This window comes from Anas acuta, chromosome 13 (genome assembly GCF_963932015.1).
Source record: "Anas acuta chromosome 13, bAnaAcu1.1, whole genome shotgun sequence".
NCBI lineage: Eukaryota > Metazoa > Chordata > Aves > Anseriformes > Anatidae > Anas > Anas acuta.
Genome location: NC_088991.1, coordinates 3,938,745 through 3,961,947, shown reverse-complemented (window position 1 = coordinate 3,961,947; position 23,203 = coordinate 3,938,745). Strand labels below are relative to the sequence as shown.

The 23,203-nt window shown below is 46.3% G+C and overlaps 1 protein-coding gene across 9 annotated transcripts in view; it reads left to right on the top strand.

The window, feature by feature from the left end:
- Positions 1 to 4,695: 4,695 nt before the first annotated feature.
- The window catches only part of DCX (doublecortin), a 95,738-nt gene continuing 77,230 nt past the window's right edge, over positions 4,696 to 23,203 (top strand). For 5 of the 9 annotated variants that reach the window (XM_068696533.1, XM_068696532.1, XM_068696531.1 and 2 more), the window contains exons 1-3: positions 5,786 to 5,937; positions 16,324 to 16,530; positions 18,075 to 18,465. In XM_068696533.1, coding sequence (XP_068552634.1) covers positions 18,102 to 18,465 — 364 coding nt within the window. In that variant the 5' untranslated portion in view covers positions 5,786 to 5,937; positions 16,324 to 16,530; positions 18,075 to 18,101. Of the gene's footprint in view, positions 4,821 to 5,784; positions 5,938 to 15,986; positions 16,118 to 16,323; positions 16,531 to 17,003; positions 17,216 to 18,074; positions 18,466 to 23,203 lie in introns of those variants that run through there. The other 4 variants (XM_068696527.1, XM_068696526.1, XM_068696528.1 and 1 more) reach the window with 4 other exon arrangements.

Genomic DNA, 23,203 nt, shown 5'->3' with positions numbered 1-23,203 from the left:
TTTCTCACCCACTGTATGTTCAGGTAAGCAGTGGATATTCCAAGCATTCAACTGTCAGTAAGGAAAAGCAGGTGGAAAAAAACATGCCAGAAGGGACAGATGCAATCCTACAAGTCCCCTGATTAGATTTACACCTTCTCTCTGCATCTGGTTGTGTGTCTGCCCAGCAGTGAGTTGGGTGAACATATTCCCATCTTTCATTACTGCTCTTTGTCACAGAAAAGCAGAGTCTCAGACCTAATTGTAAGGTCTGCAAGTGAATTACTCCTTTCAAAGGAAACCTGTGTTAATAAAACTTGGCACATCTGGCTCTACATTCACACATTCCAGTATGCAGCAGTCAGGACTGCCACTTTTGGAGACGCATCCTATTTTTTCTGGCAGTGGGACACTGAGATCTTTCTCAACTCTACTGACATCTAATGATTCTCTTTGTTGCCCTGCTTGTTACCGTCAGGGCACATCGGATTCACTGCCATCTGAGGTAAGACTTGTTTTGTGAGTCTGACAAGAAATGTTGAAGTGTCTGAGGCACTTTGGATAATTCATCTGAGAAAGAGGGTGAGCTTGTTGCACAGGAAACATGCTAACCTGTCTGAAAGAACTACAGAGAAGCAGCTGAAAAGAGAGTGTACATGAACAGAAAAATTCTAGTGCCATTCATTCAAGCAGCAACAGCAGCATTTCACTTACCCCAGCCTCATCTTTCTCAGGTTTCCGTGTACTGAAATACCTCCCAACATTCGTAATCAATTGAGCACCATTTTTAGTTTCTCCTGTTGAAGCTTCTTTGCCTCCTGCTGCAATCTTCAACTCACTGGGGTAAAATGGGGATAAACTGGGGTTATATTTAAGTGGTACGTCAATTATTGCTAACTTAAAGCTAATGATGGGAGAGTTGGTTTGCCTTGTTGAAAGGTACGTGAATCTGAACTGAGCTGGGTTCCTGATTAGGATTTGGACACCAGGCCTGGAGCTAGTGCCATGAACAAGTAAGAGCAATGATAGCGAGCTCAGACAGTAAGCACTGAAGGTGCCTGGGAACTGTAACCATGTCTTACTAGGTTTCTATGCAGCATATCAAATACAACACTGAAAAGCTCTGGTTATGGGTAAGATAATGTGACTGTCCCCAAAAACACTGTATATGTGGTCAGTGCATACCAAAGGGCTGACTGATAATTCATGATCCATTGCCCTTCAATGTCAGGAAGGAGGCTGGGATGTGGATGTAATATCCTAAGAGAACAGATAATGTTGGGTTACCCATTATTTCCATCTCTTTTCTACTAAGCATTGCTTTTTTTCTCTTTTTCTTTTTCTTTTTTTTTTTTTTCTTCTTTTTCCAGAAATCCATGCCATACTGCCAATTTTCGTGCAGCTATGCTTACAAGTCTTGAATGTATTTTTTTGATCCCACAGTTTTTGGATTCTGTATTGCTACTAGGCTGGTGCGACCAGCTTGTCTACAGTAGTCTTCTGTGCTCTCCATCTTCCCATGATGCTTTAAACTGGATGTTTGGACACCTTCTAGGTAATCCTACAAATGTCCACTAATAATATAACACTTCTTCCTAGAAATGATTCCTACTGGGTGGTATGTTGAAGATCAGGCCTGGTTTTGGTTACAGCTCTGAGCTTTGTCCTAGATTTCTCTAGGTGCCTCAGTTCACCACTTAAACTGGCTTAATTCTGTGCTCTCCCATCTTTCTGTCTGATGTGCTTTTAAAATACATGATGGTGGCTGACTGTCTTTCTTCCGGTGACAAAAATGGCCTTCCGTGCTCTGTTGTCTCTTGAATACTTTGATTTACACATTGATTTCTATGTGGCTATAGATATGTCACATTAAGGAAAAACTGGTGCTTGGCAACACAAATGATCGCAACACATCACCTCCCCTTAATGACCTTGGCCAGACATCCACAGGTAAGGGGTGTAACTGCCAAACTGACATTTCCCTCAGGAAATGCTCTGTCCCTCCTCTGGTTCCCCCCTCCCCTTCATTTGGAAAATCTTTGATAATTAAATCACTGCAAAGGCAAGCGATCTGTTGTTATAATTCATTTGATAATTCAGCCTAAACCCCAGGTTTCTCTTTGCACAAATGAAATTTGCTCTGTTCACAAAAGATTGACTCCCAAGCTACCTGCTTACTCACACAACCCCTTTCTTAATTAGATGGCTGAAACTAGCAAAGCATGGCCTTCTTCCCAGCATAGATGACCTTAGGGAAACAAAAAGGCTTTTCATTAAAGAGGTCCTGGAGATTCTGCCATAAAGAGGAGAGATATATTCATTTCTGGAAGAATATACAAAGATAAAATTGCTGTTTGGTCACTTACTGTAGGCAGCATCTCCTGTTCTCAGGCAGCAGAAAGATGACGGGTTCAGCTGTTACACTGGGGACCCCTTCTTACATTTTATTTTATTTATTTTTTTTCCCATTACTCAGCTATGTTTCTCTTTGCTTTAGTAGGTTTTGCTTGAAAGAACTGGCTAAAGTTTTAATAAGTGTTGTCTTGGACATGAAGAACAGCAAGACTTGGTCTGGAAAGCACAACCTTTTTCCCCTGTAGCTGAAAGAGTTGCTCTGTAAGTGCCAGCAGACACTTTTTGCACTGCATAGTCCAACTACTCCAATGTGATGCAGCACCTGCAGGCAAGTTGCCACTTGAAAAAAGAACCATGGCCACGATGATTTCTGTTGTTGATGTCTTCAGATTAAGCTTGGATATTTTTCCATTAGAAATCATAGCGATGCACTGGCTATTTGCTCCATAACTGTATTGAAATGTTACACTAGGGATCCAGCTCAGGACTTGACCATTCTTTTTGGCTTTCATAAACTACCAGTCTATTTGAAGATAAATTCCACATAACCAGGGTATCAGGTCTGTAATACTGAAGGACCGTACCTGGACTGAGGCAGGCTCTGAATTGCCTGGTGGGGAAGTAATGTAGCTCCAAACCACCCTCAAGCACTGCAGCAGTGCCTGGTGCTCAGCCATGCCATGGAAGTTGTGCCAGTTGGAGAGCTGAAAGCAGGAGCAGAAGAAGAAAAGAAAGAAGAGAGAAGCTGCCATACCCTTTGTTTACTGCAATAGACGTTTCTTTACCAGCCCTCATGCCTTGGGGAAAACTAGAAAAACCTCTGCTGTGACCTGTAAAATGGACTATAACAACTTTCTGAAGATTTCACTTCTGCATCTGTAAGGGCTAGAGATCAAACTGCTGCATTTAGTTAACACTCCCTGCAAACCAGCTTGTTCGGAGTCACCCATTGCCTCTGAACTCAAAGCACATTTGGATTCCTAATAGAAACAGCTGTGAGTTTTCACTGGAAATTTCCCTTTGCTGTATCCAAAAGGTTTCCCGTTTCTTACACAACATGATGGGGATTCCTTAGCAAGCTGTTTGAATGCCAGGGCTCTTTTTTCCTTGCTACTCATCTCTTGCTCAGGACAGTTGTTGAGGTACAGAGGGTAGAACCACATTCCATTTCCATTTATGTGTGAAATCCCTGCAACGATAAAGGTTGGTTCAGCTCTCACCAAGTACAGGATCTGGCTGATGTTTAAACTCACAGCAATAACAATTTCATTACCTTTGAGATTTCTGTCACTGAAAAAGAATGGATTGACATGCTAGAAGCCAAAAATATCACCCACATCTTCCCTGCATATCCCATCACATTCTTTTATTTGGTGTCAATACTCATTTGCAAACAGCAGTAAGCATCAATAGGCAGCAATAAACAGGAATATCCAGTGACAACCACTTTGTATAGTCGATGCTAGCTGGAAATTTCTAAATAACATCTCGGATTCATTGTTTCTGGATCCTGTCAAGTATCCCAGGGCTCCGAAACATTTAGGAAGTTGTTTAGACAATAAATACTACAAAAGAAGTATTTATAAATTTATAATTGAGTAGAAGGACCCCCAAACCTTTACAGCATGGAGCAACCACTAACCATCTGGAGCTGGCAAACAACCCAGGGGTAGGTTAGTGCCCAAGTGCTACTACTGAGGTTTTACAGCAGCTTCAGAAAGCGTCTGTCTTGTTGTGTCTGAGGGACACAGAACTGGATGAACCCTGACCTGACCTAGCTTTCTAGTTTGTGGCCAACCAAATCAGTTTTATCTGCTGGCCTCCTGATTGTCTGGTGATATAACTTTTCCTCCCTAGAATCAGCCCAAGCTAGCACATTTTCATTTTGGGGTAAAGGGCAAAAGTTTTTGTCATGTTTCATCTAAAAGACAGCTTGCCTCTTCCTTACAGAGAAAGCTTTGTTCTCATCTGCTTCCAGAGAAAGCATCCCAGCCCTGCAGCACAGCAATATTGCATTAGCGTTCTGCAGGCATGACTCTCACATGCAGTTTCATAAACAGTAATTTTCTTTAGGGAGCCTGAGGGAAAGAGGAGGGAAAAATAGGGGAGAATAGTGGGAAGACACTCACTAGACAACTTGACTTTTCAGGAAGATAGAGCCATAGGCTGATTTATATCCTTTTGCCAAGGGAAGGCAAACGTGGTTGTCTTGACTTCTATATTTATTAGATTTGAACTGCCACTCCTTGCAGCACAAAGATCTCAGATTTTAAGAGCCCATAATAGCAGGAAAGTAAACCAGCATTCTTGTGTAGCAAGCTGTTGTAAAATTTAAACAATATTCAAGTATTGCAATTTATCCACTATAGCCTGATACCAGTAAACAGCAGGGAAATCAGCCCGCCCAATTTCCTTTCAGTACTCTGAGCAGCTCCACCTGGCCTCTGCTCTGAACCAATCCTTGCCAGCAAGCTTCTATTCAGAAGGTATGTAAAGCTTTACCAGGGGCTGTTACTTGGTGTGTTCTGTAGGTGACTTTTTCCTCTATTAGAGCCACCAAAAATTGGGAGTCACTAAAAATTAGGACTTTAGAGCATATTTCTGTATAAAATAAATAGCATTGTTTTAGCCTGTGTTGCTGAAAAAAGCTTGTGTGTTGTCAGATTGTCAGACAGTGGCTGTTCTTGTGCTGATGAGCTAGTCACAATACGGAGTTTTAATCTGAAAACAAATTTTGGGCTGTGAAAAAGACGTAGTTTCACCTGTGTGCTTTTCATACTGCAGCATCAGAATATCAACTAAGGAAAATCTCCTTGATGGCGTGAGCCATTTGGGCTAAAGACAACAAGCAGAGCGTTCAGGAGGGCTGTACACCAAATAGTAGACTCTGGGCTCCATCATGTTTCTCATGGGAGAAACAAACTGCATGCAAATATGGCAGAAAATCGTGCTGTGATAGCCCTGCTGTGCTTCTGGTGCTTAGGTGCTTGGGTCTGGGCATTTACAGTGTTCCGGAGTTTCCCAACTCAATACAGGGGGGGCGGTGAATATTTTCCTGAATGGTTCTTTAGCTTCTATACTTTTTTTTTTTTTTCTCCTCCCAATCCTCCTCCGTGGTAAGGTCACCTCTTTATTTATCTTATGCTAGCAACCAGACTGGAAATCAGCTTGTTTCCAACATCTGCTCCTCTTAGGCATCACTTACAGCTTCTTTAAGAGTACTTCTCTCTTCCTTATTTTTTCTTATATGTCCTTTCCCTTGTTCTCCCTTCAGTCTCTCCTATGCTTGTGCTCATTGCTCTAACTCACCCCTGCTCTCCACCTCTTCCAAAGCATCACAGCTCTGCTGGCAGTGGGCCAGCTAGCACTCCAGATGGCTGGCACTTGCTGCTTCTGCCACAGGCTGGGGTAACGAGCTAGCTATTTCAGTAACAAATCCAATGCAATTTGCTTCAGGGAATAGCTATACCAGAATGAGTTATTGCCTGCTTCATTTCTGAAGGATGTGTTTTCTGCTAGCAAAGACCTCTTTCATTAAGGTTCCTCTGAATCCACTCCAGAACTCCCTGGCTGAGGTGTGGAGCAGCTCGGTTTCTCATGAAGGTATAGTAGCACCTCTCCTCCACTCTGGGACTGCTCACCCTTAGCATCATACCACCTCATGGCTGTTTTTTTTTTTTTTTTTTTTTTTTCCAGCTGGTATGTAGAACAGAAAGGAATCAAAAGCTCTTTTGCCAGCCTGTGCCGTGATGCAGCCTATTCCGACTTGCGAATTCGTGCAGCATGCTAGGTTTCAGTGCTCTAGAGATCTTTTATTTTCTTAGAACCCGGGCATTAGGTCTCGTATATGACTGGCTCTTCTCACGGATCCCATTCTGTAGCTTCTGAACATTTTGCAAACAGCAGAGACTTTGCAGTAGTTGAGCCAAACCAATGAATATTCTGGCTGAAACTGGGTTGGGCACGCACAGGGTAAAATTTTACCTTGAAACCAGTTCTGATCCCTGGGAAAGTGTGTGGCAGTGTGTGGAATGAGCAGTGCATGGTGATGGGGCTGTGTGTGGTGGGGAAAAGGTGTGTCTATAACATCGTGCCTCTTCTTGGGCGTCTGTACTCTGATGGGCTCTTGATGAACTGGAGAGGAGAGTTTTGGTGGGGAGCAGCAAAGCTTAAACTGATGGTCAATTGCTTTCTAACAAATGCAGTCTGGTTTAGAGCTATCTACCTCCTTTTGCAGCAAAGGTGTACAAATGTAGTTACTAAACATGTGTGAGAAGCAAAGGAGAGGCTCTGAAACAGTTTCTCTGTGAGGGATGCGAGAGGCCATGAAGAAACATAAGGAAAAAACTGGGAGCTGCCTGCTCTGCTAGGAACAGTAACTTGAAGTTGGTAAGGAAAGCCCAGGAGGTGAAGACTGTACTTGCAGCAGCTGCTTGAGACATCATGTGTGCTTGTCCTGGGGCCTGCCAAGTAACTTATCACTCTAGCACAAACACAAATATACCGCCTTCCACAACACAGCTAGTGAGTTATCATCCATCCCTGTCACAGCGTGGGCTCGCTCCTCTCTTAGAGACCCACATGACCCAACACAACCCCCTGCTCTGTAACAAATCGAATGTGCACAATGACACATCCACAGCCCACTAAATCCTGCAGTGGATTAGGAATGTATTTATAGAAGCCGAAATGAATATTAACAAGCTGTCCTCTGAAATCTAATTGTGTCTCCTAAAATTGCTAGGTTTTTGGCCAACATAAATTAACATAAAACCACTGCTAACATCTCCCCTGGATGAGGGGGTGGAAAGCAGCCCTCCAACACAGTGACTCCAGATCCTAATTAAAAGCAGTAGTTCAATGAATGGGACCTCCTGTCTCCTCCCCTACTAATTAGCAGGATGTTGCTGTAATCTCCTCCCTTGCTAGACAGCTTACTCATCTCCCCCTTAATGACTCCAAAATGGTTGCTTTTTCAGTAGTACTTCCCTGCTGAGTTCTGCTTGGGAGTTACCAGTCTATATGGGAAAAAATCATGTTTTTCAGTTCTTCAAACCTTCTCCAAACCAAAATAAAAACCTCAAGTTCCTGAAGTGCTGTTAGGGTTTAATTGCTGGGAAGACTGATCAGTTTTTGCAGTTGCAGATCTAAACTCACCCTTTGTAAATGCAGAAGCACAGGCTCTACAAAAGGCTGGGCTCCTGTATGAGGGGAGAAACATTCTGCATGTGCTCTGTTTGTGGGGGCCAGGCTGGCAAGGTGTAGCCGGCAGGCAGCATCTTTCTCCTGGCTCTCAGCATACAGCTCAGCTGCTGCCAGCTACATGGATGCAGAGTGGGTTGTGGCTTGTCTGAATTTGTGTGCTGGCTCTGGTCCTGGAGGTTCTGATGTACACCTGGACACCCTGGTCCTGTGTCTATGGGCTGGAATAAAGCATTGCTCCTACTAAAGAAGCTTTCATTTTACCTTCGCAAGGACCATCAGACCCATTGACCCCTAGCCTTTAAACATCTAGGAAGAATGTGAACACTTAAAGCGCTATTCAAAATGTTTTCTGCACATAAACCCTAAAACACCTCATGTCATGAATTGTCGGAGGTAAGGAAATGTCTGAACAGTAATTTACAGCGTAAAGTAGAGGTTCTCCTAGAGCTGGATAAAAGGAAACCTCAGGCATGGGGATATGTAGAAAATGGTCTGTGTGTGGCTGTATAATCTGCCTGAAATGCCAGTGGGTGTCAATATAAATGTGCACTTCAGAAGGTGCTGCTCAAAGGAAACTGCTCTTCTGCAAGGGTTTGGGGAGTAAAAAGGGAGACCAACACTGAGCCATGCCGATCAGCAGCCACCTCAGGGTGAGGGAATGAATTAGACCATCAGAGTGGGTTGTTAGTAATACTGCAGAGTGGCTGAAGTAGAGTCCAAACCAGCTGGATATCCTCCAGAGCCTCTGATCTCCTCCCAGGATTCAATTGCAGTGACAAAACTGCTCAGGTCCTCTCTCTGCCTTGCCAAGGCAGGGAGGCAGCTGCCCTGGGCTGCCCTCGCTGCTGGCCAGCAGGGCTCCAGCAGGCACCGCAAACCTCTGAGTGGGTTGCCATCTGCTGGCTCTGCCTCTCACTGCTTCCTACCGGGGGGAGCAAAGAGAAGGGCATCTGCAAAGGGGGTGTGGGGCAAGCAAGCCTGAACTGGAACTGCCTGAGAACTTATTTTCTCGAAGTGTGAGCCCCTCAACCAATTGCCTGCTGGTTTAGCAGGCCTTGCACTAAGGAAAAGAAAGCTTTGTTGTCCTGTTGGGAGCCTGTTCCTAGGATCTGTTCCGATTTGAAATGATTTCTTACCATCACCACCCAACAGGCCATGTGAAACAAAAGAATAATTTAACTTCTGCAAAGCCTTCATTTTGTCTGACATGAATCAAATAAGTCCCATCACAATTAATGTTTTAATGTAATACTAAGCTAGAACTCTGCCTCTGGAGCTTGTTTCCTCACAGAATAGCTCAAAGCATAAACTGGTACAGTTTGAGCAAAGGGCATTCTGATTTTGAAGATCCTAAAATGAGGGAAAAAAAAGTTCCTTTTCCAGTTTAGGCATAAATCACTTAATCCTGCTGTGCAAACTGGAAAAGGTGTGTGTAAATCTGGCTGTATCACTGCCAAGAAGCAGCGGCCTGGGCCTGACTAAGCACTGAGGATGATTTGAGAACTCAGACTCCCAGGCCCAGGTGGGCTTCCTGAGGCTGAGATTGCCGTTGATGTTGTCAGGTTCTTGCAGATGTGTAGTCTGTGCTGAAACTTGGACGAAAAATAGCCAGCTTATAGGAACTGGATTGCTATGAGGAAGTCAAAACAAATCTATCAGATTAGTTCCCTGAATTAAATCATTGTAGTTAAGTACTAAGAGTGTTGTTCAGGTTTTCCTGAATTTCTGGTCACAGGTGATCACTTCTAGCAGGAAGCAACGTGGTGCTGTACAGACACTGCATGTTATGATGATGAATACTCATCATACGGCCATCAGTTCTGTATCTGGGTAAGGAACAGCCCTCTGTGGGTGCTACCACTCACTGAGTTGAGAGGAAGTGACCGTATTGTAGAGCTTGCAGTGTCCTTGCATAATTCCAAGGCAGAAAGCCAAGGTCTTTCCTGTTCTAGCATCTTGCTTCTCCGCAAAGCGGGTAGGAGGGTGTGAAATGCAAAGTGTGTAAGGAGAGGTCATTCATTTCTTTTTGGCCACAGCAATTCATCTAAACAGCCAGACCAGCCACTGTGCCTGCAAGTCCCTCCCAGTATTTCACTGCCCACAGCCACTGCACTGCTGCTGGAGCATGGTGCCTGCTGATCAGCACCCGTGTCCTTCCCTTCCCTTCCCTTCCCTTCCCTTCCCTTCCCTTCCCTTCCCTTCCCTTCCCTTCCCTTCCCTTCCCTTCCCTTCCCTTCCCTTCCCTTCCCTTCCCTTCCCTTCCCTTCCCTTCCCTTCCCTTCCCTTCCCTTCCCTTCCCTTCCCTTCCCTTCCCTTCCCTTCCCTTCCCTTCCCTTCCCTTCCCTTCCCTTCCCTTCCCGGGACCAAACAGCACGTCTGGGAGCAGCAGTCACTCCTAAGCGATTAAGGCTTGAGCAGGGATCACTTTTTTCACTCCTGATGCTCAGAGTTGCCACAGGGTGGCATCATTGTTGTCTTACAGACACCTATGGCCTAAGGACGTGGCCCAAAGCAAGAACGGTTTGCAGTGAGGTCCTGATGATGACTGCTGCCAGCAGATGAGCTCTCACGGGTCTCTGCAGGTCTCTGCTGCTTTGCGAGGCACAGTGGAGGCACCTTTTGTGCACTGACCTTATGCAGTCACTCTCATCTGTGGCGCACAAATATTTCCTGCCACATCTGCCAACCTCCCGGGGAGCCAAAGTGCACTGGTGCTACTGGCACTGTGAGAGTGATGTGTGTGTGATATGAGTAATCCACTCTGTTGTGATTAGCACTGCCCACGGTAAAAGGAGACCTCTCGCAAGGTTCCTCTTTCACACCTGTATGGAAGAAGCAAGGAAGGAGGCCTAAAATGGCTATCCCAAAGTGGAATGTGGGAAGTACATAAAGTAGAGAATAAGAAATTTTCTCTAGCGTGACCAGCCCAGAGGTGAGTGGGTTTGTATAGGCTTAAAAGTAAGGCAAGCCCTACTTTAATGACCGGCTGTCAGGGTTATGTCTGCAAGAAGTGGCCCACAGCCTAGAGATTTGGGCCAGTGGCATGTAATAACTTTATCTTAAATTGGGGGGGAGTTCCTAATGAACAGAACATGTGTAATCTGAAGATGAAATGTCAGCAGAATCAACAGTGGAGTTTCTGGTGTCAGCTTCAGGAGAACTTCTGCCTGACGCCATCTCTCACTTGTCAGCACAACTCAGGCATGCATGCAGGGAGCAGATGAGCTGCTGAAGTTCAGATCAGAGTTTCAATGCTTTTAAGTGCAGCTATTTGGAAGGTGGTGTCTTAAAGTGTTTCCATACCTTAACCTTTGTTTCAGAGATAAAACCTACGTGTAGCTCTTAGTCGGTTCTCAGGAGGTATCTAAAATCACTGGATAGCTGCTAGAGGCAGGACTTTGCCTATCACATTTTTCTGAAACCTGCTTCCTTCATGTGCTTAGAGTACTCAAGGATGCCTTGTACCACAAACAGACAGGGTGCTGCTGGCTCCTGCATGCAACACCCAGCTTTCCAAAGTCTTGTCGTAATTTAGGAGATCTGGTTCAGTTTAGCATGGTGTCTGCAGAGCTGGATCTGGTTGTTGGAGAAAGGTGACTAAAGATGTCAGCTATAGCATATTTTTTCAACTATAGTGTATTTTTTTTTTCGTTCTGGCTGACTGTAATGAGTCTGTGTCCTAGAGTGAGGGACTACATCTATGCAAACAAGAATGTGTTCATTGGTATTTTAACAATCTTTGTGTGCTCATGTATTCTAATTTGTATGGGGTTTTGAGCAGATAACATCTCAGATTAAAATAAATTTGTTCATTTCTGTATCTATCTTTAAATTTCAGTGCAGAATCAAAGCAATGATTATCAGTTTCTTAGATAAATGTGTTTCTGAAGAACAATAGCTGTATATGCAGCCATAAAAATATCATTTGCTACTGTTCTCTGTGATTTGTTTAGGATAAAACAGGTTGGAACCATCCCCTGGAAGCAATAAGACACCAGCACAAAAGCACTTTCCCACTCTGCTCTCTTCGTTCTTGGAGAGTGTAAAAACCTTTGAGCTGCCTCTATCTCAGCTGTTACACTGGTAGAGGTGAGCAAGCTGAATGACAATTATTCCTACTATGTAGCTGACAGCTCAGCACCTCTGCACAGCAGCTGAGCTCAGCCAGAATCCGCACTGTAAATACTGATTGCTCATCTGCTAGCAGGAAGGTTTCCTCAGAGCCTTTTACCTTCCCTGGGAGTTTGTCTCCCATGTGCTGCTGCTGGAGGTTGGGTGTGTTGGCACAAACATGGGCTGAAGGTGAGCCCTCTACTAGGAAGGGCTGTGTGCTCCGAAGACAGTGTGGGCATCAACTGAGAGTACTTACAGGCGATGTGTTGGGGTACACAGACGTGAGAAATGCTTAGAACTATGGAAAAGGAGGATCTGTATAGGATGGGGACTTCTTCACACACTGGAATGAGTTGTGATTCAAAACCAAGAGCATTGAGCTTGCCTTCCTACTCCTCGTGTAAACTTTGTAAAGTCTGCCAGTCATACAGGATGATCACGATTTTCTTGCAACTCCAAAGTTCAAAATGAGCCTCAGAGGTTGAGAACTCCAGGTTGGTGTAATTTGCCCTCTTATTACTTATAGTCTCTATCCTGTGCTGTGCTGAATATCTTCTCATATCATCCAGGAGTTTAGAAGTTCCTAATGCCTACTGAGGCCACAGAAGGCATTTTTCATCTGTTTAAAATTTTAGTCTTGTAGGTCAATTATCAAGAAACTTCTAGTCTTGGTCATGAGTCTACTGTTATGATGCAGGCCATGGACAACCTCTGTGAAAGGAGACATCTGGATTTCTTGTGGTTCCATTTGTCTTGACCTTAGCTAGAACTTGCAAGCCATATATCATACTTAGTTTGGTCAGCAAAAACGTACTGTCAACCTCTGGGAGGCTCTGCTTGTCCCCCAGGGTAGAGGCCATGCACGTGGCAGATGTTTCCAGGGCTTTCTGCAAGCTTTGCAAATTGCTGTTAAGGAAAACCAGTGCCACTGCATTGCCACCAACACTTGGCTTGTGGAACCCCCTGGATGTGGCAGGATTTGTGTGGGATAATACGGGGTATTGTGTGTAATGTGTTGCATTTTCTGCTATCAGGAAATTTGTTTTCAGCTGCAGAAAAAAAGCATTGATTTAGGTGGTTTGCTTGTAAGAGGGAGGGGATGAGCCAGAGCCAGATGAAACCCAGTGCAAAAGGTTTTCTTTGGATGACGGTCGTGTGTTTGAGTGCTTTTTCATATCTGGATGTGTAGGGAATGTCTTCAGTGAGTCATTGAATTACTCATTACGAGCTGCATTGTTTCCAGATCCTTACGAAGGGTTTATTAGCCCAGGGAATGGCCTTTTCCCTTGCAGCGTGCTTCCTGTTGATCCCACAGAGCATGCACGGCCAGTTTCTCCCAGATTTCAGCAGAAGTTTATCTGAAGCCAAAGTAATCTGCTGAAGTTGAGGGGGGTTTGCCAAGGGTACAGGGCTGCAGCATGGAAACTCAGCACAGCTGGTGGGATCTGGAGGCTGGCTCCGGAGCAGTGACAAGTCCCATCCGAGGGGCGCTGGTGCTGGGAGGTGCAGGTGAGGAGCCCCCCACGGTCAGGCTGCTGGAGGTGGCCGTAGAGCTCAGCCAAACAGTTGGAAGCTTCAGCCTGCACCCTCGCCTCCTTCCCCAGGCAGAAAGCTTTGTCCCTGCTGCTCCCTGGGATTTTTAAAGATTCAGGCCATCTGTGACTTGAGTCTGAACCGCCTCTGCAGAGGTTACAAGGCTTGGAGTGGTGAAGCCATGCTGCGGAGGTATTCCTCCACCCTTCTCTCCCCAGCAGCAAGCTGACTTTGGCTCACTAGCATTGGTATTTAAAAGACTTTCAGATGTGTGTGGTCCCTGTAAAAATAAATCTCCAAAGGAAACAAATGTTATGTGGTGAAAGTCTGCCAAGTCCCCCTTGCTTTTTAGCTCACAGTATCATGTAGGAGGGACTTAACTCTATAGGTTAGTACAGGGTAGCTCTTCAACGAACTGTCAGCTCCTCTGAAAATTCAGGCTTAAAGCCTGTTGCTCTATAGGGTCGAGAGTGAGCCACTGGCCTTACAGGCCTTAGACTTTGACTGCTCTGAGACATTTAGCAGAGCCCTGAAATGGTCACGTGTGATTTCAGGGGGCTTTGGCATAAAGAGCTCATCAAACAAGGCTTTGAAAGGAGTGATCAAGGATGACATTTTGAAAGCAGTCCAAAAGCACAGAGGTTAAAATAAGAAAAGTAATTAAACATGTGCATCTAAATAGACTGACTGGAGTATGATGATCCAAGACTTCCTTCAAAAGCAATGATTGTTTGATTTAATTTTTTCCAGAATTCTCATCTGTGGTGCAGCCAGACTTCAGCTGCTTATCACCCGAGCTTACGTCCTGATGGGTAAAACGTGCTGTGCAACAGGGGGGTGGTGTTGACATAGAAAGCACTTAAGACTGACTTGTGATGATAGAAACTGGATTTTCTACTTATATGTAGAAAAGTTAGCAGAGAAATAGTCACAAAATCCCTTTTACCTGCAGTCTGCTCCTCTCCAAAGTACCACAGTTGCCCAGCAATGTCAACAAACATGTCTTCTTCCAGATTTAGTTACACAGGCAGAAGTTTAAATGTTAGCTTCCTGGAGGAAAGATGATTCACCTGATTTAAAGCAGATATTTTAATCTGAAAAGCTAAATTTATCTTTTCCTTTTATCTAGATGAAGTTATTGATGGGAAAATACTTTCCAATTCTCAGTATCTCATGCTGCCTAATATGGTTCAGATTAGTGTCTCAGAGGATACTCTTTTCTGAAGTAAGTTTTGACCAGCATTAACTCCTTGGGGATCTCTGAAGAATCTCATCTGCCTGACCAATAAAACCAGTCAAAGTAGGCCCTTACACTCACCAAGAAAGGGTTATTTCTATGCCATGTTGTGTAGCCCAGGAGCAAATGCCAGGTTTCTTGCCAGAGTAGTTCTGCTTAAATCTGAATGCTTTAAAAAACAAGTGCCCACGCTCCAAAAAGCTTCTGGCAGTGTCCTAAGCAAGCATGTCCATATACACACACTTCATCTTCTTACCAGTGGGCATGGGCTCAGATGTGGAAAGAAGTCAAAAGCCACCTGTTAGTGCTGTTTGAGACCACGTGCTGTCCTCGGCATGCCCCAAACAAGTCAAACCTGGGAGAAAAGTTGTACAATTCCACTGACTTCATGAATTTTTGTCATCCTGACACATTGCCCCTGACTAGTATCCAGATGCCTCATCCTGATCCCAAAGTTTACCTCTTCTGTATCAAAGTTACGTGCACCTCTGAAGACTAAGTTTGTTTTTCTCCGTTCTTGCTCTTACTGCACTCAGCACATGCATAATAATTTGTACCTTTGCATTTACAAAATATGAATACATGTATGGTTATAACAGCACTATAGGGAAGAATTGATAATCCTGGACAGATTAAGCACATGGTGATGCATGTCCAGATATTTTCTAATTTGGGAATGGGAAGGAGAATCCTTGAACTCTTGCATCTGCATGTAGAGACCTACTGACGTGCCCTGGGAAGCACAGTTCCTGCTCTCTCCTGTGGTCCCCTCAAGTGTGAATTGCTGAGGAAGGAGAGCAGATCTGTGGCTTCCTCGTTAGTGATCCCACCAAGCACAAAGGGCAGCAGCTGACAGCTTTTGCAGAGGGTGCAGGGAACCTTATATGAATAAAAGGATGGTATCAGGGAGTAAGGAAACTTTACAAATGTCATGTGTGAAAGTTGCTGGGGAAACAAAGAGGAGCTTTTAGTGGATTTGTCAGCATTCCTGGACTGTCATATACAGGGCAGACAAAGCTGGAATAAATACTAAATTTTTCTGTATAAATGAGTAATGCGCCAGAATGACAAAATCTGATGTTTTCACTCAAAACAGACACAGCATTGTTAGGAAAGATTTCCTTCTACAGATGGGTAGACCCTCCCATTTCCAAGGCTTATTCTTTTCTAACATAAAGAGGGGACCAGCACCAACAGGGTCAGGAGAGGGGCTCACAGTGTTGCTCTTCCCCTGGCAGAATGGAAATCTTTGTCCAGAAAGCAGGTGAAAGATTTTGCTGTCTCAGGGAAGGAGCCTCTTGCGATTTTGCGACAGCTGAATCCTTCTGCAGTGGAATCTGAACTTCTCTTCGCTTGGGATTTGAGCCAGGTTGAATCCGTTGGGTTAAGCTTGTGGTGATTGACTCCATCCCCAACCCCTTGGGTACTTGAATGAATTCAGAGCTCTGGCTTTGGCTTATGTCCAATGTTAATGGAGAAAAATTATTCAGGGCCACTGCATGCAGAAACACCAAGTGAATTGTCCCTTCCTCCTTGCCAGTGTAAACCATGAAAGCTGTGTAAAACCCATACAGCAGCAAGACTGGGCCCAGTGCCACTGGTCAACTGTTTTCTTAGTTGCTTTCCTAACACACTGGAGTCCTGTGCCAGCATCGTAACACATCGTAGGCTTGTAGCCATGACCTCCCTGTACTGGTAATCCTATAAAATTGGTGCATCAGTCTAATTAAGCTCTTTTTTCAGTGGGGCCAGATGCTTTCTTGGTGAAGCTGGAGCTAAGAATTTATTTCCCTTCAGAACACAAGCTCCAAATTTGCCCCCTTAAACTCTTTGTTTACCTGGCTATTAACATATCCAGAGCTGGAAAGAATACACCCGTTTTTTTTTTTTTTCCCCCTCAGATACAGAGAAGACTGCAAGCAGCTGAATGATGAGAGAGTAAAACCCACCGAGGCAAAGTTAGCATGAAGGGATCGAACAAGGCACTAGGACCTAGGAGGCGTCTCATCCACCCTGGCAGGAATTTCTTGCTTGGAGCTCAGACAACAAAGGCAGAGTGAGCCTGGTTTTCTTTCTCTCAGCATCTCCACCCTGTGCGCTGAAAACCGGTGAGTAGAGCTCTTTTGAGTGACTTGCATGCAGAAAAGTAACAGATGTCAGATGGAAGGAGGAATCTTTCTCTTAGTATCTTGCAGCATCTGCAGAGCATTTTTAAAACAAAACCCCTGCATCCTCTGATTCATTCCCAAAGTTGCTTGGATGTTTCATTGTTCAGCACATGACACAAGCCTGAATCTACCCCAGCTAGCATCGTGGGGAAAACGTTCCGAATTTGGGGTTTCTGTACGGATTGCCTGCATTGTCATCTGCTTTACCGCGGGCTGGGGACAATGATTTTTTACGTACAGGTCACGGTGACATTGTAAAATGCAGGCAAGCAGCTCAGTTCTGGCAAATGTGAGGGGTGGGGAAGAGATAGCAACAGCTTTTCCTACATTTATACCTGGCTGCAGAGTGCGGGCTGTGAATGCAATTTCTGTCCCGTGTTAACATGCAAGCGACATACATGAGTTGTGTGTTCCTGGCTGTGCCGAGGGAGTGGAAATCTTTCTGTTGCAGGGCTGGGGGATTCCTCCTCCTTTTGTGTTGGGGTTTGGTGCGGGAGGAAGGTTGTTCTTGGGCATAAACTAAGGGCTATGCGGAAATTCCTGATTAGTGGCTGTCAGCACAAGTCCCCGCTTTTCTCTGCTCTTCCCCTGTGCTAGGAGCCCCCTGTGCTCAGAACAATGAAAGGTGAGCTGGCAGGGGCGGCGTGTCCCTTGGGCAGGGGCACTTCCAGCAATTAAATCACTTACGGCTGGAAGGGGGTTGGAAATAGCCCCTTTATTTTCTTCTCCTCATTAAACGGGAGCAGAAATGCAATTCAGAAGCGGCTCAGGCTGCTGAAAAGGGCTCATAGAAGCCTTGTTTCAATGACAGATTTTTTTCTTTCCAGTCATTTCTTCTTAGAGATGTAGGCTGGTCCTGGGAATTGATTGATGGGCTAGGAGGGGGCTGCGGATAGGGGGAAGGGTGGGCTGGATCTCATTGCTAACCCGTATTGAACAGGCTGTCACAAAGAAACTGCTTATTCCCCTGTGACCATTCTTTCATAAATGCCAGTTTATTCTAATGTTAAATATTCAGATGCTCTGGTTCCTTCCGTGATTCGACAGATTGAAGGGCTGACTCACTGGGATCTCCTTGTTTTCTGTTGCCAAAGGAAACCTCACAGGGCTCAGAGGTTTAATTCATTGCCAACTGGTGTTTGGATGAGTTTTTTGGGGCCGAGCTGCAACTGTCATGTGTCCCTTTTGGCCCCGAGTCCCCTTTTACTGCACTTTGAAAACTCCCAGGTGCAGGAGCAGACTGCTCTCTAGAAATGTGTTCCCTGCCCCCAGTAGTTGGATCCCTTTCAAAAGGCGAGGACCACTCCTACCCTCAGCCCCCAGAATCGATACAAATCTGGGTCAGGGGAGGGGACACTTCCCAAATACATCTGTCCTGCTCCAAGCACAGCGCTTGCATTAGTGTCGTTTTTCTCTGGCTCGTGGTTCCGCTTGACTCTAACCTGTCCCCTTCACACTCCTTCTCTCCCCATCTTCCCGCTCAGCTTCAGATCTTTAGGGTTCACCAAACTATGGAACTTGATTTTGGACACTTTGACGAACGAGACAAGGCGTCCAGAAACATGCGAGGCTCACGGATGAACGGGTTGCCCAGCCCCACTCACAGTGCTCACTGTAGCTTCTACAGAACCAGGACCTTACAGGCGCTGAGCAACGAGAAGAAAGCCAAGAAGGTGCGTTTCTATCGCAACGGGGACCGCTACTTCAAGGGGATTGTATACGCCGTGTCCTCCGACCGCTTCCGAAGTTTTGATGCTCTCCTGGCTGACCTGACCCGCTCCCTGTCTGACAACATCAACCTGCCCCAGGGAGTCCGCTACATTTACACCATCGATGGGGCGCGGAAGATCGGGAGCATGGATGAGCTGGAGGAAGGTAATTAGCATCGCCGCCTGGTGCAGTGAGGAGGCGGGGTGAGGAGGGGGCTGCACCACTCGGTCTGCTGCGAAGGTCACGTTTCCCAGGGGCTCGGGGATGCTTCTGCCCCTCTGGGCTGAACCTGCCCAAGCTCTTTTTACCCCTGGAGAGGTGGCAGCCCCCGGGGAGCACCCAGCATGCTGGCTCTGGTGCAGATGTGGAGCTGGAGGGGTGTGTCTGCCTCTTGGTGAGACGTGGCGGTATCCAGTGCTCAGGGGGCTGTCTGAGGGTGTCCCTGTGTCTGTCCAGGCTGTCAGGGGGGGTCCCACTGGGGTGGATAGGTGTGAATGGAGAAAGGGGAGGTGCTGGGGGTGTCACACAGCATGTGTGTAATGCTGGGTGGGCTCCTGCAGTGTGTGTGATGGGGGTGGCAGGGATTTATGCAGTCTGGGGGGTGCAGCGGGGGGTTCATGCACAAGGTGTGTGTTTGGGGGGTGTGGGCTGGGCTGTGCAGGGGTGTTGGGAGTGGAGTTGGGTATTGGGGTTGCTGCAGGGTGCCCGTAGTGGGGGCGTGGAAGGGGTGTGCGAGCGGTTCACACCGCATTTGGGAGCATGGAGGGGTGTGTCGGGTGCTCGCGCAGTGCGTTGGGGTTAATGAACAAAGCGCGCGCACGGAGAGGGATTTTAGGGGGTTGCACTCGGCAAAATTTGGGGATTTATAGATTTGTATGGAAGAATGTGCAAGGATGGTTAACTGCAGAGGAGGCGCTGGGATTCCTTGGGGGGGGTCATGCTCGGGGTGCGCCGCAGTGGTGGTGTGTGAAGGGGAGAGAGCCGGGGGCTCCTGCATGGGGCTGTGCACGGGGGGAGGTTGGGTGGGGGGGTGTAGGCGGGGGGGTCTGGGGAGTGCTCCTGCAGGGGCTGCTGTGGGGTGGGCTGCTGTGGTAGGTTTGTGGGGAAGTGTGGAAAGGCATCTGATGGTGGAAGGTGTGAGCGTGCAGGGGATGCTCGGGGCAGGTTTGCGCGTTCCCTGCTTCCAGAGGGGCTGGCAGTGTTGCCTGTTCCTCTGGGCATTGCTTAGGCTGTGGGATGAAGGATGAGCCAAAAATCCATCCTGTCTGGGATGGGTTTGCTCCCACGGAGCTCAGTGCCAGCTGTGCCCGTGTGTGGGGAGCTCCCTCTGCAGAGGGTGGGTGCTGCCAGGAGGATGCCCAGGATGAAATTGCTGCATGGCCGTGGCTGTGCCCTGCCGGGGGCACAGCCTGAGCGGGGTGCATCGAGAACACCCACAGCGACTGCTTTTCTCTGCCTGGAACGGTTCAAATACTCCATCCTTTGTCTGGATGTACCCTGTTGCAAGACAAGAGGTGCTTTTCCCTGTTCTGTTTCCTCCCAAGCAGATCACCGGCTGATTTGGCTACCTCAGAAAAAGCACAGGGCTTTTGCTGTCAGTAAGACAATGGCTGTGAGCCTGTGTGAGCCACCGAGCTGCAGGGGCAGCCTCACAGCGAGTCATTGTGCGACCTTGACTTGAGCCCCTTTCCTTAGCTGTCTCTATCTGCAAGTGGGATACTTGTTTCCCCAAGATACTTGGTGGGGAAAGGCACACCATGGAGTGATACCGGTCTGCATAGAAGATTTTTACTGGGAACAAGTTGGTGCCTTTCAGAGAGATGACGCAGTCCTAGTGGAGTTATTCTCAGCTGAGTTACCATACAGCTGTCAAACGGAGGAGTGGCCTCCCTTAATTCTAGAGATTCTGCTCTTTGTTTCTGTGCTCTCTGTAATATGGCTACAGCCTTTCTCTAATGACAGCTCTCAGTCCTGCTTGTCCTAGCTTTTGTGTATGTCTTCAGGAGTAACTCTATAGGGGAAAAATCAGTTCTCTTACACTCTTCCTGCTTTTTGTCAGAAGTTAACGGGCCTTTCATTATTATGCCTGGTTTTCACTTTTTTTCTTTCTGCAGATAAGTACTTAATTCCTGAAAAATAAATAAATAAATAAATAAATAAATAAATAAATAAATAAATAAATTTCCTGGTTGGGGTACAGGCAGGATGTGCTGACATCTGGGTTCTGGCTTTGTTCTGCCAAAACAGTAGCTGGAAGCAGCACTGAAGACGTGTCACTGAAACCAGGATGAGATTGTGTTGCGGTATCCCCAGCAGAGCATCAGCAAGGAAAATCCAATGAGCAGCATGAAAACAAAAGGATCCAGTGTCTCAAAATGCAATGGCAGACCTGTACGCTGTTACTGAGTGTTTAATGATAACATTCCCGTCCTGCTGGAATGCCCCACATGTCTATTGTAGAAAAGCAATCTTGAAGAGACGTTGCTTTTGGTTATTAATACTGTGGTTGCAGCCAGCCTTGTGGTGAGCTATGCTGTTAGCTTGGGTGTTTGCATAGCTGCGTGCTAGGTGCACATGGGAACAGAACTTCAGAGCATTTACACTGTGGCATGCAAGCACAGGGTGGGTACTAACAGTACATTTCCCATATAAATTAGCTTTCTGGTTGGGGACTGAGAGCGTCTAAAGCAGTTTAAGTTGTTGTAATGTGAAAACACTCGGTGTGCTGCTAATTAAATGGTCCTTGGAAGTAACCCTTCTGGTCTCCAGAGCCAGACTTTGTAGGCTTTCCTCACCTGGCATTAGGGGCCTTTCTCCCAAAGTTCTGGATAAATATTTTGCTTCCTAATCTGTCCGAAATGGAATGAGTGAAGTCTCTTCTGTTCTTCTGATCACATCTCTCCTGCCCATCAGTTGGGATGTGCCTCCTGCTCCTTTCCAGTACTGTCCCCTAAAGCCTTTCACATTTTGGAGGCCCACCAGGAGTCTGCCAACTACAGAGTGCTTTCTGCTGCCTGCTGAGCTCTCACCTGTCACTGCTGCTTGTTCCATGCTGCCTCCTGTGCCAGAGTTGTCTATGTCTATGTCTCCAAGTGACCTTCTCTCAAAATCCACCATTGTTTTTTCTCTCCCTTTCACTTATAATGGCAGCCTCCCAACACTGCAGTCATTACCTCTTGACCCCCCAGTTTTCATCATTGGTTTTAACGTATCTGTAAATAGTGCCCAAGTACGTGCTGCCATTTTCCAGGACTGCATTCCTCCTTAATCTACATGTTGCTTTAATGCAATACAGCATCCTCTTACTTCCCTCTTACAGCTGATCCTGACTTATCGGTCAATTGCTGACAGCATCCTCTCCTTGCATGCTCTCTTTGCTAAGTCAGGAGTGAGTGCTGGGCCCAAGTGCTGCTGCCTAACATGGTCGTTCTGGTCAATGAGTGAATCTTGGAAAAGAGCACCAGGTGAACTTCATATTATAAGGGGTTCTAGTGACTGAGGCTTTAGGAAAAACACGCAGTTGCCTGTATAGATTACTGCTGAGCCACCGTTGTAACAGTTATTTCTGCACCTGGCGCTGTGAGAACTTGAATAGGAAAGATGCTAAAAAGGAAAGCAGCCACCTTTTCCAGCCTTGTTCACATTGATATTAGGGCAGCTTACATTGTCACTCAAGTTTCTATGAAAATCCTCGTGCCTTTGACAGGGTGACTTGTTCCTTGTGCTTATAGACCCATTGCAATGAGATGCAATGAGATGAAGGGAGAAAATCCTCCCTGCCTCAGCTCCAACTGCTCTTTTTCTTTGAAAGGAGGGCTGGGTAAAGGTGGAAGCAGATGCTACACACTGACTTCAGCAGCAAGATGTCTTCAGAAACTTCATGCTTGGCCATGTGTTCCGAACTCGGGTTGCAACTTCTTGTCTCTGTTGTCCCACAGATGAGCTCTCTATGGGATGAAAGATTATTTTTAGCCCACTCTGCTGCTTTCTCATGTGGCCCCACTAGCTTTTCCTTGACATAACGCAAACGACAGTGAGCTGTGACTCGAGACAAAGCCCAAGCCCAGGGCAGACACCTTGCTGTTGAAGGCAGCACAGCCCTGAGTTAACTTCACCTCCTGGTGGAGGCGTGATACTTCAGTGAAGCGGGGAACTGACGCTTCCCCCAGAAGCTGGATTCCCCACCTTGCCCAGGTTAGATCTTTGTCACTGCTTAGAGGCACTGACCAAACCGGGCATCCTACTGTGCAAGGCACCATACAAATGTGTACAAAGAGAGCTTCCAGCCCAGGGAAGTTACAGTCTGAACATGTCAAGGTGGAAGAAGTTGTCATTACTGCTGAGGAACTGAGATGCAGAAGGGCAGCCGGACTTGTTTGTCCCAGTTCTGTAAGATGCAAGTCAGAGCTCTGAGCTTTCTTGTTCAAGTGCTTTCATTTGTTTCCTGAGTCTTTCAGGGTCTGGTGAGAGGTCTGGAGGTACTTGCATGGTTCAGATATTCCATTAAAAGTGGACTTTGGACCTATTTCCAGAGGGTGATTGCATGTGAAGAAAAGGTCCTTTGCTGCATGTGAGCAGGGTCAGAAATAAGTGTGAAGTACGCATTTACTGAATCCAAATATCGTATAGGCATGGTGAGTAAAGGTAAAAATGCAGACTGTAGATGAAAATTAATACTTGAGAGACAACAAGCAGTTGAAGCTGTAGAGATTTTCCCATCTGAGCTCCTGATGTGCCCAGGCCATTAGGCAGGGCAGAGCCCCCCTTGTGTTGTGGTTGGAGTGCCCACAGAGTGGATTCATGCCCTTGTCCTGTGCTAGGCTGCTCTAGTCTGAAATGAGTTTTTGCCTCAGTTTAAACATTACAAAAAGCTGAATGGATTTTTTGTTTTGCTCGGTAGGGT